The 16,521-nt window shown below is 43.2% G+C and overlaps 1 protein-coding gene across 1 annotated transcript in view; it reads left to right on the top strand.

Moving 5' to 3' along the window:
* Positions 1–16,521, top strand: part of TCF7L2 (transcription factor 7-like 2 (T-cell specific, HMG-box)) — a 116,953-nt gene that overhangs the window by 78,110 nt on the left and 22,322 nt on the right. Inside the window, exons 2-3 of the mRNA XM_009326050.1 lie at positions 11,479–11,611; positions 13,764–13,866. Coding sequence (XP_009324325.1) covers positions 11,479–11,611; positions 13,764–13,866 — 236 coding nt within the window. The remainder of the gene's footprint in view (positions 1–11,478; positions 11,612–13,763; positions 13,867–16,521) is intronic.

The raw sequence follows: 16,521 nt of genomic DNA, 5'->3' as shown, positions 1-16,521 counted from the left end.
CCGGCCGGTGGGGGCTGCCGCGGGAAATCGCACGTGTGACAAAGGCGGCCGCTGGAGTGTGGTGGCTGCTCTGAATAGAGGGAGGGAAGGCAATTAGTTGCCGTGTTGTTGGGGCTTTTTACTTGTCAAACTGGAGCCTCGTTGCTTTTGTTATTGCCGTGTAAAGGGAAATCGCGGGGTTTTGTTTTGGTATTAAGGGCCTTAAAGGTTGCTGGCTGACACTTTGCACGCGAAGGCCAGAGCAGTGCGGGGAGAGGGGGGACGGTGCTCGGGCGGACAGAAAACGCACAGATTTTTCCCCCTGCTTGCTTCGTCTGCTGTTTTTTTTTTTTTTTTTTTTCGTTTTTCCGGGTCCTAGGTGCCAGCTTTGCGTTTTGTTTCGGTTTGTTTTTTTCTTTAGCCCGCAGCCTTCACAGATTAAACTGCCACGTAAAAAACAAACCTGAAACCACTCAAGGTCTCGCTGTTTGAAACAGTTTTGATTTTTTTCCTATAGTCCTGTTGTTTCGTTCTTTGGGGGCGAGGGGGGGTGAACTTGCTCGTGTGAGACACCCAGATGTGCACGGGGAAGACAAGTGTTTGCAACTGGTCTCCTTCAGTGCCTCGTCTGCAGCAGCGTCTGTCCCACATGGCGATCGCTCTCCCTGCATGCAGCATCCATCAGCATTAACAAACTCGCTTGGAAAGTGAGGAGGGGAAGAACGCGGCCACGGTTTCCCAATTATTCCCCGTCAAACCGCCCTGTGTGGCTCTTGCCCCTGTTGCAGAGTAACTACTTTGCAACTTCAGGGAAAGGGATAAATAAGAGATGAGAAACTGACTCTTGGCGAACTTGGATGCTGCAGTTTGCGCTCAGTACCCGACTCAGATTTAGGAAGCGGGCGTCTCGCCACTCTCGTAGGCGAGAGCGAGGTGCAGGGGAGAAGGCTTTGCCCTTGCTCAGTTCAACGATGCTCTCTGGGTACCCTTGTTTATTCTCACTTAGGAGCAGCTTGGGAAAATACAATAGCCAGGGAACTGTAACGTTAGCGATCTTGAAGCTCATCTTGCATTGCTTTTACAGTGGGGTCAGTGGTTTACAGAAATATTAAATGCTAAAGTAAAAGTGGGGGGAGGGAGAGACCAGAGCTAATGGTAAAAGTCTGCCAAGTGTCACCTCAGTGTTACAATGACAAGAAAATATACTATCCTTACAGCTCTCCCCCTAAGAAATTTGTTTTGAGGGATTTGACAATCTTGCAGATAAAGTGACTGCTTGCTACACTTAACTGATCATGCTCCCTCACGGCCGGCCGGCATTTCCTCGCTGCACTTAGTAATACCTGTGCAACCTGGGTTGTAGTAGCATTGTCATTGATTTCCAAGGTAACTGCTTTTTAGCTCTTCTGAGCAGACCTACCTGCGTAGGGGGGGGAAAGTCTTTTCCCCGCTCCCTGGAAGGATGATGGTAAAGTGCTATGTCGGAAAAGAGAGGAGGCTTCTCTAAATTTTGATAACCGCAGCTGACAATTTAGAAATAAGACAGTTCTCGCAGCCAACATGACAGTGGATTTTGGGCATTCAGAAAACACCAGGCCAAAAAACTGGAGACATCTTGATCTTTTAAGACAGCTTTTCCACTACTTTAAGTGAAGGGGGGGAGCGGGGAAAGAAAAAGAGAGAGAAAAGCTGCAAGGAAAATAATACAAAGCCAGCACAATTGGCATCTCGACAGTAAAGAAAAAAGTTTTTGAGGTTAAGAGAAGGAAAGACAAAGCTGTTATGTACCCGCGGGATGCAATTTTAGTGGGAATGGAAGATTTGAGTGGTAAAGGAGGAGCGCTTGCCTCTGGGTTCTCTCTCTTCCAGCAGTTCGGCTGCTGGCATCTCAATTTGAATTGCTGGGTGAGTAGCACTTTCTGTGTGCGCGCTTTCCGTCTTGACCGTTGAACTTCTGATGTGACTTCTCTCCCTCTCTCCCTCTCCTTTTCTTTCCTCCTGTGTGGAATAAAAAAAAGGGGGAGGGGGGGGAGAAATCAAGCAAGCATCTCCAGCTGTGACCTTTGTTAGCGACGCTGATTTTATGTATTTATTTTATGGTAATCATCTTTTTTGGTAGGGGGAAGCGCAACTTTTCGATGACACTTTAATTTTACAGCAGAGGCGAGGAGCGAGTGGCAGAGTGCCGTTTTGTCGAGACACAATGGTGCAGCGGGGCAGAGTTGTTGCACTCCTCCTCTTTGCCCTTCCCTCTGCCTGATTTTGGGGTTTGGTTTACAGAAAAGGGGGGGGGGGGGAATTTTTTGTCTTGGGTTTCAGAGCCTGATGAACAGCAGGTTTCAGGGGCTGATTTCTGGATGCTGAACAATGGTTACCAGCGAGGGAGAAGTGTGTGCGCGTGTATTAGCTGTGCATTACATCCGCAGTCATACATTCACACAGTGACCATGACATCACTAGCTTTGCTTTTCTTTTCTTTTTCTCCTTTGGGGTGGAGGGGGCCACTTCAAAGCTTTCTTCAGTTCAGTACGATATTTCCTTAACTCTGAAACCATGAAGGTAAAAATGTTTGGGGTTTTTTTTTTTAAAGGAGAAAAAGTTGGTTTGTAGCAGGGCACATACATTACAGTTACGGGGGGTTTGGAGACGGAATGGTTTAACTCTTGTCATACACAAAATGAGATTTTTTTTAATTATTATTAAGAATAGTATGTAGTAGTTTTTAATTGGGTGCTTTTGATCCTGTGTTTGGTTGACAGTTAAATTTTCTGAATTCTTCAGAAAGCTCAGCTGTAATGTGAAAGATGAAAATTTTAGGGGCATTACATAAAAATTATTTCACCCAGTGATAAAGGTATATGAAAAATAATACTGAATGTTGATAAATATGTGATAATGTGTTTCGACACAGTGGTTCTGTGTTCGTTATCAGAAGTCCATGAGACTTTTTTTCTCCTATTAATATATATTACAGAAAGTAAACCTACCCTTCAGCCAATTCTGTACATTGCCCATAATTATACACAGAAAATAAGAATGTATTTAAGAATTTTAGAAAGCATCGCATTTTCACCGGAGGTTTTGTGGGAATCTTTGAGTTTTCTGCTGTTTTCTTTTCTAACTCTGCCAAGCTTGCTTAGAGAGTCACTTGATCCAGGAGGAGGATTTCTATCACTTCAGTACTCTGTGATACCTTTGCCTGAGTAGCTTAGTTGATTTATTTGCCTTTTCTTGTATAAAACAAGGCATAAAATTCTGTAGAATTCATCTAAAATGAATTAATCTGAAAGGACAGTTATTTAGATGTTTCTTCTTTCACTGCATGTTGTTGCATACGCAGGTTTTACACAGCTGGTGATGAGATCTTGTAAGCCTTTTACCTCTAGAGGAATTCTTTTTGTTGGGACTTGGGGCGAAAGGCCTGACAGCGCTGTATAAATATACCTGTTTCTTTTCTTCCAAAATATTTGCAAGGTGTTTCAGTTCTGTTGTGCATTTAACATCATGTTTTTAGGGAAACTTTGTTGAATTTATTCAAGAAATAATTGATCTGGAGTTACTTAATTTCATCGCTCAATTGTTTTGTGGCGGCGTGTGTTTTTAGCACATTAAAAAATGAAAACATTTTTTAGAGGTTTTTTATTTGTTAAGCTGTTTAATATACATTTGCTAGATATATTGTGTATTGGTATTCAGCACAGTCCGCTATAATTTGTGAATACTGCATTTTAAAAAGCTGTACTGAAAACTTGGCATTGTATATTAAGTCATGTATGTGCATGTTAATTTTTTAATAATGCTGTTATTACTGAAATTGCCGAATACAAAAGGGTATAGGCATGCATGCTAATTTTTTTTAATTTCTTGCCGTTTTTTAACAGCCTCACATTCAAGTTCTTACTGTAGACAGAAGTCACAGATACCCTAACAAAATCGGTGGAGCTATTTCTCCTACAGTAGATGTCTGTCTAGTGCTGAAATATGCAATTTATATGCAAGAATTAAAGCTGTTTATAACATGGCATTTTAGAGAATGCTAGGCAGTAAGTAAAATTGCATTAGTAGGTGTTCATACAAAGCACATAACAAGTAAGGTTTATCAGGGCAATTATAAGCACTCTCTCGCTTATATTCGCTTCTCCCTTCCTCCCATCTTTTCTGAATTTTGTGCTTGCATTATTGCTCTACATCTCTCCCCTCTCCACCCCCTTTATGTTCAGGGCCGTTTCCTGAAGACCTGCTCAGGTTTCACCAGTCTCTTTGCTCAGTGGTGGTGTATACAGCACACCTTGTACTGGTACTGCTTAAGACAACAGTGGGTTTTGGTTTTAGTCTAACGTATGACAAGTCTTTCCGCTTTTTGCCTTGTTAGGCATGAACGAAGGCTTGCTTGCTCTGAAGAGAGAATATCTGTCTAGTAATTAACTAAAGTATGCGAAGAAAGCACCGAGTATTTGTCAGGTTGGGGAAGAAACTGTGCCTCTCCTTTTGTAATGGAAGAAATAGATCTGGGCATCTTGATGCCTGAAACTTGAAGAGTCTAAGCACTACCCTGTCCTTCCCGTACGGGGAAATCCACCTGTTGATCAAATCATCTCTAATTTTGAGATACAGTGTAAGGCTTGGCTGGATACGTGCAGGCCACAGGTTCTGGGCTATAGGGTGGGGTAACTCTGGTGTCCAAATTTGTATGTCAAGATCAGGCAGAGCAGATGCAGCAGAGTGCTTTCTCATTATCAATAAAGCATTAAGAGAATGAGTGAGGTAAAATCTAACTGGCATCAATGTAATTTCAAGTGATGCTGAAGGATCTCAAAATATACAGCTGTGTCTAAGCAGGTGCTTGTCTGGGTCTGACCTGACAGAGTAACACCACATCGTCCAAGGATGCAGCACTTAACTTGTATGTAAAACCCCAAGTTTCTTTTTTTCACTTAAAAAAACAAAAAACACCCCAAATACCATAGCAGTAAGATTATAGTCCACAACAGCTCTGAAAGCAAAGTGTGAGCGCATGTAATACTAACGTTTTACTACTAGTGTTTTTAATTCTCCTGCATAAGAACTAACAGGCAGTAATTAGATCGCTAAACTCCAGTTATTTCCCTTTTACGCTAGAGGATTTGGCGTATGCTAATTGTCACCAGATCATTTCACATAATTGCCTTTTGGCGAAATTAAGTGGAAATTTCCTGAACATCTTAAGCCCTTGCTTCCCCACCCCCTCCCCTCAGTACCTTCGCTCCCTTACAGGAAGGATGCCGAAGATGTCAAGCACGGTGGCTTAGTGCTCCTGTATGCAGGGGGCACTTCGTCATAGTTAAAGGGGGGGAAGAAAACGATTCTTTTCTTGAATGAATTGCTGGACACTTAAAGCCAGGAAGCTGATTTTATTGTTTTGTCTCAGAGATTGCTATTAGAGCACAGGAATTTTTTTTTTTTTTTTTTTTTTTTTGGAAAGCTGGCAGTACTTGCAGGAGCAGGCGCTCGCTGGCCTGGGAGGTGGTCAGGGAGGGAGGGGGAAGAAGCAGAGGGATGCAAAAGTGTCATGTCCCCTGCTTTTTTTCCTTTTTTTAATTGAGGGGAGGATAGTGGTTTGTTTTTTGTGGGGGTTTTTTTGTTGTTTTTTGTTTTTTGGGGGTTTTTTTTGTCAAGCTCTGACTGGGGGGGTATTGTCCCAGCACATGGTTGTCCATGCTCCTGTCATCATTTGTGTGAGAGAAGAAAATGAGCCTTTTTCTAGCAGGGTGAGTTGTGATTATCAATGGAGGCCTTGTCTCCCGCTACAATGGGCAGTTAGCTTAGGGCAGGACCTTAGGCAGAAATCAGCTACATTAAACTGTGAAAGGGCTCAGGCCACTGTATCAGCCATAATGGAGCAAGGGGAAGTAGTTTTCAGGAGAAAAAGCTTAGTCAGGTGTGAAAGCATCCTTAAAAAAATAAACTGTGACTCCACTAGCTAAATGGAGCTGGGTAAAATTAAATCTTCAATTTTTTTCAGGGAGTGCTCCATCACTGGCATTGAATTTTTATGCTTGGTAAGGGGATAAGGACCAAGTTACACCTAGCTGGTGGGTTTGGTTGGCTTTAGCTTTTCAGTTAACCTGAATGGTTTGCAGTTTCCTTGCTGAAGTTTGGGGTACCACCCAGAGGGGCTGCTGATGTGGGTGATCCCCGGGGCCAGAGTGGTGCTTACTGTGATGGGTGCTCTTCTTTGGTGTTGGTGACCCTGGCTGGAAACGGAAGAATATTACAATATTTGCAGCAATATTTTGAGATTTGCCTTTTCTTGCAACTTAGTTTCCTGATTTGGGGGGGGGCGGGTCATTTCTAGGCCAGAACCAAGGAGAGATCAACCTTTGGAAAAAAAGAAACTCTCCTCTTGCGAGCATCTCTGGAGCTGCAGCGCTGGCCATAGTCAGCATAACTGCAACAGCACCATCTGGAAAATACAGGGAGACAAGTTACAAACCTATCTTTTAATGTGGACTGGTATTGAATGATACCCTTTGCTTAGCCCAGGGAGCAACTCCAGGAGGGCCTGCTAATTCAAGACCACTGTCGACCTCCTGCATCCACCCTGGAGGAGGGGAAAAGGCTGACAAACCCGCTTCTGTGCTGCTTTTGTTTTATTGTATTAGGCTCATAAAGGCACTTTCAGGCCCATCTTTCTTCATCAGAAAGGAAAAGCAATGGGGAAACAAGGACATGGCAAAAAAGACAGGCGGAGCTCTAGCTCCGTTTGTTTTCAGTGTCTGTTGATTAATAGGTTTTAAGGTGGGTGGTGAGCTCTCATTCCTCCTCTGTTACCCTTAGTGGAGGAAGGGGAGGGGGCTGTGGGGATCCAGGGTGCAAATGCCTGATCAGTCCCTCCCTTGCCACGTTCCCGGTTGTGGGTGGTTGGGGGGTGCCCGGCGAGCGGCAGCCCTTCCCTGCCTCATGAGCAGGGCTTAAGGCTTTAAGTACACTTAAAAGGTCTCCCTGGGTCGGGGAAGGGGGTCCCTTCCTGGCTGTGGCTGCGGGAGCTGTGCCGGCGGCCGTAAGAGTTTCAGGTTGTGCTGGGGCAGGAGCATCCCCCCTGCCCTGCCCTTGGCTGCTCAGCCGGGGATGCATCAGAGTGGGGTCTCCCGCTGGCCGTTCATCTGAGGCCGAAGGCTTTGGCCGCTGTGATTGCTGCAATGGCATGATGGCTTGTTTTCAGCCCGGGTGGCTTTTTTTGCAGACCTGCTTCTACTAAAACCACGTTATGCCAGTGAGGACAAATCCTCTGGCCTCTCTGGCATGTTTTCCTCTGACTTTGAGTTGATACCATGTTTTTATTACCAAAGCCAAACAAGCTATGAATTTGCAAACAGAATTTGCAGTAACAAACTCTTCCTATTTAAAGGTCGGTTTCTCTTGTGTGTTCAACAATACAATGTTTCATCTCCTGCAAGTCTTATGTTGCTTTCAGAGACTTAGGAACTATTGATTTATACAGCATGTATTAACTTCTTCAATAAATGGGGAGTATTCATCAGTGGGGTGTATTAAATTGGGCTGTATATGCATAGAAGTATCTTTCATCCTGTTAATGAAATGTCCTTACCATGCAACAAAGACTAATACGCAGCAATTTATACACACAATCCCCTGCAGTTTAAACCTGAAGTTCAGATATTTTTTTTGTTCCCTAAAGGCACCTATTGGAATTTAGGCTAAAGGGATCTCAGTATCCCTCTCAAACATATATCAGTCCAAAATTTGTTGTGGGTTTTGGGTTTTTTTTTCATTCCAGAGCTCCATTATTGTTTAAAGTCATCTGTGTTTAAACACTCCCAGAAGCATTTCAAATTCATATAGAGAGATTTAGTAGTTGAGTCCCTATGGGGACAATTTCCTCTGGTTTGCTTCAGGCAGGGGTTATCAAGAAAAGCAAACTTCTGTTGTTTTTTTGCAATTCTTTACCATGTCCTCTAACCCAGCATATGAGACCCCAGCTTTCAGTGGAGAGGAGTGATTTATCAGCAGATGACTTGGTACTTTGTAGATGCTGGGATTTCTCTCCAGAAACCTCCACTTGGTCCCGTCCTATTACCGCATGCCCTGATGCTAATCTGTGCGTACCAGTGCAGCTCTTCTTTCTGTGCCTGACATAGCCATAAATGGAGTTCTTCAAGTTGCCAGAGAAATTCCTGCATCTCACAATGGCTTTTAGCTTAAAACTACCCTTGATAAAGTACTTGCAAATATATATTGGAGAAGGGCCTTTTGCAGAGGGATGGCTAAGGTCATCTAATAGGTGTCTCCTATTGATGGCTTCTGTGGTTTACCTTTCATTGCCAGTGGATGGGGTTAGGACCACACTTGTTACTCAGGCAGAGCTCCCATTGACTTCAAAGGAGGATGTATGTGCGGGATTAATCCTGCTCTTTCCCAGCTAGTCCTTTCTTTCTCTCTTTTCCAAGGAAGCTTAGTTAACTTCAGGAATGCTGCTTTTAAAGAGCAGCTTATTTAGCATATCATGCATGATCAGCTCGGCTTGCGAATTGTGCGTGCTATTCTGAGCGGAGTTACCGTCCCTTTTCCCAGTGTGTGATAAACAGTGCAAAACAGAATACAAACCTAGCCCAGGGTAGTGATACGGATGCAGACTGATTTGCAGGGGCAATGGATCACACTCCTCTGTCCTGGAGAGCATATTTTTGAGCATGTAGATGACAATTTCCCCCTTTCCCCTGGTACATTCTCCCCACACCCACACCTCTGCTCCAGCATCATCAGAGTGGCAAAAAAGTATCCTACCCTTACATCCAGTACCTTTATATGAATTGTCTGTTTGACTGCAGGGCAGTCACCCAAAAAAAAATTACTTACCTGGGGAAAAGGTTGCAGACTAAGGTTCAAACTCTTGGTTGTTGATTTATAATTTTTTTTCTCCTTTTGCTTTTTATTCTTCTCTGAAAGGTGTTCAGTAAAATACATAATAATTTAGCACTCAGGCCATTTTGTGGAGATATTGCAGGGGGTCTTGGTATATCAAAGCAGTGGGTGGTAGTTTCCCACAGTTTACATATAACCCCCTATGGTATATCTGGCTTTGGTGTAACAGGCATGTAAGTCCAGCTTTCCTCTCACGTGTTGTTTTTTGTTTGTCGGCTTAAGTTCGACTCTCTAATGTTATTCTGTCACTTTTTTTTTTTTTAACTAACCGGTTCCAGTTTCTATAAAAATAAGCTCTCCGTGGAAGACAACCCTCAATGTCTGTCAGGATCTGGGTGAAGGTTTTTTTGCAGTGATGTGAAGATAGAGTTGGGAGAGCACAGAGCTACAGCAGCTACAAGCCACACTGTGGGTCACCTAATAGCAAGAGTTCACAAAATTCTTGGCCAGCAAAAATCACTCTTACTGGGAATGATTGTTTTTTGTGAACCAGATCAAGTGGTCATTTGACATACAATGTCATGTGTTGTTGAGTAGATGCCTGCTAGTTTGCATGGTGTGTGATACGATGTGTTAACATGAAGCCCTTGCCAAACCTTTCAGATACTTTCGGACTGCTTGGGTTGGTTCATTTGGAAGAGGACAGATTTTGGGTTAGAGCATCTCCTTTGGCTTTTTGAATTAAGGGACTGAATCCCCATAGCTCCTCTGATGTGAAACCATTACGGATCTGTGCAGCCAAAAGTTGTCCTTGATTGTACAGCTGGCAGAAGACTTGACCTACAGCCCAGCCAACACAGCGTACTGTAATTCATAGCATTGGCTGTCATGACCATGCTCTGTGCTGCGTGGTGGCCGCTTGATGTGGGACTCTCCTGCGTGTGTTGTTAGAGGGGAATCATTCCGTGTAAGGGCTGCGAAAACAAATACACATGGTAAAAGTTGTGGGAAGCATAAGCACTGCTCTTTGGCTTGCTTCTCTTGGATGCACACTTTTTTCTGCATGTTATCAAAGGGGTGAGTCAAATACCTATGTACGGTTGGGGCTGGGGGAGCCTCCCGGGGTGGGTGAGGCTGGAAGAGCTGAAGGTGAAGCTTTGCTGTGTCTTGACCAAAGCATGATGGAGCGGCTTCTTGTTTGTTTTGGGGAAGACTGACGTTCCTTTTCCTCCTAGCTCTCAGTCTGTCTTCTCTCTTCCTTCCCCCCAGTCTAGATACTCATTCCCAAAGAATAAGTGAATTTTTTTTCAAATGCTTTTAAGGGAAGCTAGAAGTGTTCAAACCGAGATCAGATAATAATTTGTCTGAAATGGTGCAGTGAGGGTGCGTGTGTTTGGGGGTGCTGGGGAGCGAGTGGTGGGGTTGGAGCCATCCTCAGGCAGGAGGGCAAGCAGGAGAGCGCTGGCAGACCCTGAACGGCAGCGGCGCTATTGGGGGCCGCCGTGGTATCACTACTTTATTTTAATGTGATGCCTTTTACTTGATGTTAATGCAAGTTGTTCCTTACTTAAAGTAATAAAAGGAAATGAAGACACATTCTAAAATGAAACCTGACTCTAATCCATTCATCATCTAATACCAGCCTCTTTATCTTTGCTGGTACCTAATCTGGTTAAATGTCCCTGTTGTAGGATTTTAGTGAAAATCCTCTATGGGGAATAGGGTTTTTTGCAATTGGATTACTCACAGTAAATGGTCCAGCAGTTCGCTTGTTTCAGCTTAATTTTTTCTTTGTGATCTTGTAAGGGTAAGTTACAGTTCAGCCTGCCTTTTCCTTTCATTCATTCACTCCTTTTTTTTTTTCTTGTTGTTAAGAAAAAGATTCCCCCCTGCCCCCCGAGCTAGGAATGTGACAGGGAAAACCTCATGATATCTGCATGATTATTTTTCCCCCACAAGGGTGTTAATTTCAATGGCTTTATCTGTGGTTTTGCCATTATTTATATAGCTGAATATTTTAGTATCCTAATTCATCAGTATCCAGTTTCCATTTATTAGCACTCTCATGAATTGATAATTAATCAGTTCTTCTAAAATATATATATATAAAAAATATGCAGGTGATCGCTTGTCAGCTTAAGGCTTGCTGATGAAGGGAATACTCTAGCACTACAAAGGCTTTTTATCTGGAGTATTTGCAATGAGCGGTAAAATGCAGAACTGAAAGTGAGGACAGGAAGGGGAAAGGAAAAGACCTACCAGGTCAGTGAGCACCTGGGTCTCGTGCTAATTAAATGGGGGACTCTGTCAGCCCCTCACTGAGGAGTCTGCCTGCATCTTGGAGGTGAAGCGTAAGATTATAAACTAAAAAGGAAAGATTTTAAAGAATTGCTGTTGCTCCGTACAGGAGCACAACAGGTCAAAAAGATTAAAGAAACTCAAGAGCAAGGAAAGCATGTGAGGAGGTTTTAAGCAAGAGAGTGGGAAAACTGCAAGGGTGATGCCGAGAAGGGATCTGGAAAAGTCCGAGGACCGTGTTGAAATCCTGGGTACTCAGATTTCTGTATGCCATGCCTTGTGCTGCAGTGGGGAGTACCTGGCACTCCTCTAACGCTGTCAACCTTTTTCTCTTGACAGTCTAACAAAGTGCCAGTTGTGCAGCACCCACACCATGTACACCCTCTTACACCGCTTATCACGTACAGCAATGAGCACTTCACACCGGGAAACCCTCCTCCACACTTACCAGCCGACGTAGATCCCAAAACAGGTAGGTGGGAAATAGTGTGGGGCTTTTTGAGAGTGGGTGTGTGGATCTTTCCATTTTGCGTATTAGGGGGAAGGAGTGCGAGAGGAAGGATTTCCTATGCTGGAGCACCAAAGGGGGCATGTAAAATGTCACACGCATGCAAGAACCCAGACAAAATAGTTTCTTTTTAAGCCAATTAGGCTTCAGAAGGAAACCTACTGGGTGAATTTTCATAAAGCTTCTGCAGGGTGATACCAGAGTTGCCTGTGTGAGGTTGTTTGCAGGTGTATTTCTTTGCAAGCATGATACCCCAGCTAGTAGTTCGATCTACCAAGTGCTTGGTTTGCATGCACAACCCAGAGTTAAACATGTGCGTTCTGTGATCTGCACTTACAAATTGCAGCTGGAATTTTAAAGGTGGTGGGTTATGACCAGTTTCAAAATGAATCTCTCTTAATTCCCCAAATCCCATTGTTTCTGTGTCAGGAGTTCAGCCATTTTTCTCCTATAATGTTGAATTTTCATCCACTCTTAACTACTTAGCTCCAGCTCTACACTTGCAACTCTTTTCCCCAATGTAAATCTGCCCAACTCTCAGTTCAGCCTGAAGGGCAGTCTTCTTGAATATAGAGCACCGCGTAAAACCCTGACTAGATTTATTGGTGTTACAGAGTAGAATTTACATGTTATTCTAACTTTTTAAGAGTCCCTGTTTAACCTGAGGGCTCAGAGAAGTCAAACAGTGTCAATCTTCTTTCTTCGGGCTGCACTGAGTTCCTAGTGACAGTGCTTTTGTTTTTGTTAATCCAAATCCCAGCTAGTTAATTGGAAAGTACATCAGAAACTGAATTCACGTCAAAGGAATTGCTCTATGTCAGCCCTAATGTATGCAGATAATTTATCTAAACTCCAGCCCTTGAATGAGGCTGTGCATTAGCTGGTTTTCACTCCCTACGCTTCAACTGGGGCCCCCTTTTAATTGTGCTTAATGCTAACTTCACATGGCTTAAAAGGAATCCATCTCGCCATCCCTGGGTATTGCAAGTGAATGGCATAGTCAACCTCTCATTTAAATAATGGTAGTACAGGGAATAGCTTTTAAATGGTTATCGTAAAACATATGATTAACGTCTGTGGACTGTTTACTTTTCTTCTGTGAACATTCTTTCAAGTGTGCAAATAGCTCGCCGGATGGTTAAAGCCCAGTTAATCTGTTTGGGTTTTGTAATGGAGAAAAAGCAATGTCTGCATGAAAATGTCACACAAGGAGATTTAATTTAGAGATTAAAAGCTTCCCGAGTGACTTAAAAAAATAGTTTTTAGCCATGAATACAGTACCCCTTCCTTTTAATGCTCTCTGTTTTAATTTTGCTTCTGCTGTGTAATTGTGCACTGGCTTGTTAATTGAAAGACCCAGTCTTGTAACCCTTACTCCTCTGAGTAATTCCTACTTGTTCTTAAGGTAAGGAGCGTTAAGATTTAAGGCTTGTGTCTGGAGCTGTCTTCTGCTCTCCGAGTAGGAACTGCACCAGTTTCAGAGAGGATGGATGGGCTTTCTGTTCTCCCCTGCATGCCTTCAACATCTGCCCCTGGTTTTACCAAGCATTTCCAGGGGCTCTCACCTCCACCCCTAGGTTTTGGGAAAGGTTTCCTAGGTCTGCTCAAAAGCAAACTTTGTTTGCAATTATAATGACTTTGTAACTCATTTTGGAGGTTACTTTGGAATAACGCCATGCTATTGAGTACCCAGTCAACGTATGGGTAGGGCCTGTGCTCTTTTGGTGACTTTGAGACTAAAATAACCATGAAGTTGATACAGGGACCATCTTTCTGTTGGGCATTTAAGACAGCATCTAGCATAGCATCACACCAAAACTATAGCTGAGACTCCTAAATTCTCATCCTAAATAACAAAATAATTATCTCTGATTGGAGAGGTGACTGAGGGAGCAAATCACATCAATTTTTCTGGTTGAATCTCATTTAACAAGATGCCAAGAGGCTCACTTTATAAAATAAGACTGTGAAACAGCCTTTGGAAACCCAAAGTGAAGCCATGAGTATTGTAATAAAAATGAATAGATAGCAATTTAGAAACGTATGTGTTTTTTCCTTATATTTTATTTATTTCCACGTCTCAATCCTAACGCTGCTTTATGTTCTTCTTCCATAGGAATTCCAAGGCCTCCACATCCTCCAGATATATCTCCTTATTATCCGTTATCACCAGGCACTGTAGGACAAATCCCCCATCCGCTAGGATGGTTAGTACCACAGTAAGGAGTTCCATTTTTTTAATTTCCTTTTTCTTTTTTGATGTGTAAAATTTATGTTAAAAATCGTGTGTGTGCGCATGTGTGTGGCATTGAGATAAGTCTGTTTGCCAACTGCCACTTCATTGAGTGGTTATGAATTTACCCACCTCATGAAGATTAATTAAAACTTATGCCAGGTCATGTGGTCTTAAACAAACATGAGCAGTTGGACGCAGCTTTGCATGTCATCTCAACCAGCTGACAGCTTGTGAAGCGTGAATTTTTAAACCCTTCTGCAGAAATGTCCTTTTCTTGTTGATGCATTTACACTTCACCACGTGGGTTTTTCTCAGATCTGGTTTTCTGGGGGCTCAGGGTAGTTCTCATGGACTGTTTTTTACCAGGGCCATCCTCACTATAAATGTGCAATTTGAAATTTCATTGGCCTTCCTTGTTGAAACCCCTTTCGTTTTTCCTGTGAAACAGTAGAGCTTTACATCAGCCAGTGAGCAGCATTCCTGGTCGAGACGTGGCTGGGCAGTTGGCATCTAAGGAATGGAATTTTCTTGCAAACAAGAAAGAGGAATTAGTTTACTTTCAAACCGGCTAAGAAAAAGAGCCGTGGAAAGTTAGTTTGGGGTTTTGTTTTCTTTTCAGCTCCTCATATCCCACTTGCAGACCCTTGTTGGGTATGAGGTTCCCTCCAGCAATTAAGTCCTTATTTTCTTTTTTTTCTTATGTTGCTGTCTCTGCAATGGGTTTATAATGCACTTAAGCCCTGCTGAGGCCTTTTGTACAGTATATTTGATTTAAATACTTACAAAATACATTTGTATTGCTGGATGCAACAGTTCTCTGCATTATAAATCAAGACTATTACCCTATTTTTCTCACATAACAGGCTTCATCAATTTTGAGGAGATCATATTTCTTTAGAAATGAATTGCCCAAAGCTAGAAAAAGTTTGTTCCAGCTCGAGGTTGTTTGGCCAGCTGTGCTAAAATACCTCTTCACAAGTTTGCCCTCTGTAAGGAAATGGAGTTCGCACCCCGTAGGAGAGCAGGGCAGAGCAGGGGGTCCCCACACACACGCAGGTCTTGGGCAGGGAGGCGAATTAGTGTCAAAGGCTTTGGGGGCCTCTCAAGCACAGAAGTGTGGATGCAGGAGAGCTGGAGCTCAGACCTCGGCCACAGCAGCCTGCTTCTGGCCACTTTGCAGGCTGCCCTTCCTCGCAGGGTGGTCGTGCAACTTGTTTGGGTAGAGGCTCTCCCACCCTGAGGGTGAAGCATGTCCATCAGCTCTCTGCAGAAGGCTGTTTCTCCAGAAGAGCACAGCATGAGCAGAAGAAAAACCCAGAGCCTTGCTCCCTGAAATCTTAAATTCCTCATTTGTGGTGATTTACTTTTTACGTAGGACACCCTGAACACTGGTAGAATGCATGTCAGCTCCTTTATTGCTTGCAGGGCCCAGCTGCAGTACAGCCATCTCATGCTCCTCTGTTGCAACTGCTTACCTCAAGTTTGCACAGTAACAGCCTCGGCATTTAAAACAAATATACTCAGCTAATGCCAAAAGTCAGTAACATTAAAGACGTGAGAGTGCAGGGAAGAAATTCCTCACTGTCATTGACCTGTGCCTCATTGCTCATCTGTGTCTCAGAGCCTTACATCTTTATGTTTGCAGACACAGGTTTGTCCTCCTTGCACCTCATGTCATGGCTGCCAAACCACTCAAATGTTGCCACGTGTGGCCAGTTTCATCAGGCTAATGGCCATCTCTGTCACAGGAAGACTGTGTCATCACCACTGGTTTATAACAAGTCAGCATCCATGGCGTACTTATCTACCACAGCTCTTACAGCTTCTCCAAGTGTTTTTTGTTGAGGGGTGATACCATCACATTTGCTTTTGCTCTAGGAGAATAGCATGGCCAACTTTGCAGAAGTAACCCAAGGTTTTTATTTCCCCTCTCGTTGCCACTCGTGCTTCACCATCAACTTCCAAACCCACCTATCCTCAACTGGCCTGCATGTCTCTAGCATAGGACCCCCCTCAGAAAGCATCCTGCCCAGTCAGATGATATATTTGAAGGACAGATGAAAAGAACTAGCCAGCACAGACAAACCTCAATCAGAAAAAGTTGTGTGTCTTTCATGAGGATGCTGTTTTGCATGTTGCTGTATTTTTTAATTATTGTAATGAGGTGTGATTGTCTATTGGTTACCCACAATACTTCTTGGGGACTCTCCCCCGGTAACTCTTGTCAACACTTGTTAATCTGACAAAAGGCTACAAATTAAGCTCTGTTAATTTAATGTTTTCTCACCGAGATCTAAATACCGAAAGAGGCCCAAAGCGCAACTGAAGTCCTTTGATTCACTGTACTTTATTTTGGTATAAATTTACATTCATTATTGTTTTCCTTTGGATGTGTAGCCCTCAATTAGTGTGATGGCTCCATTAAAGCAAGCGAGACTTCGCCTTTAATTATTACAACAAAACACCTAGTTTCAGCTTGGGGAGAGGGTCTCTATTGACATAAGCAGAGGTTATAAAATTTAATTAGCCATTCCTATCTGATTTATGGCATTCAAATTGTTCTGTGTTTCTTTCCTTTGATCCTTGCTGTACAATCCCCAAGATTTTTGTTCTGATCAAATGAGAATAAAGCTTACTG

Source organism: Pygoscelis adeliae, unplaced genomic scaffold, assembly GCF_000699105.1.
Source record: "Pygoscelis adeliae isolate BGI_AS28 unplaced genomic scaffold, ASM69910v1 Scaffold4, whole genome shotgun sequence".
NCBI lineage: Eukaryota > Metazoa > Chordata > Aves > Sphenisciformes > Spheniscidae > Pygoscelis > Pygoscelis adeliae.
Note: the sequence above shows the minus strand (reverse complement) of the source record. Positions and strands in the feature narration are given on the sequence as shown.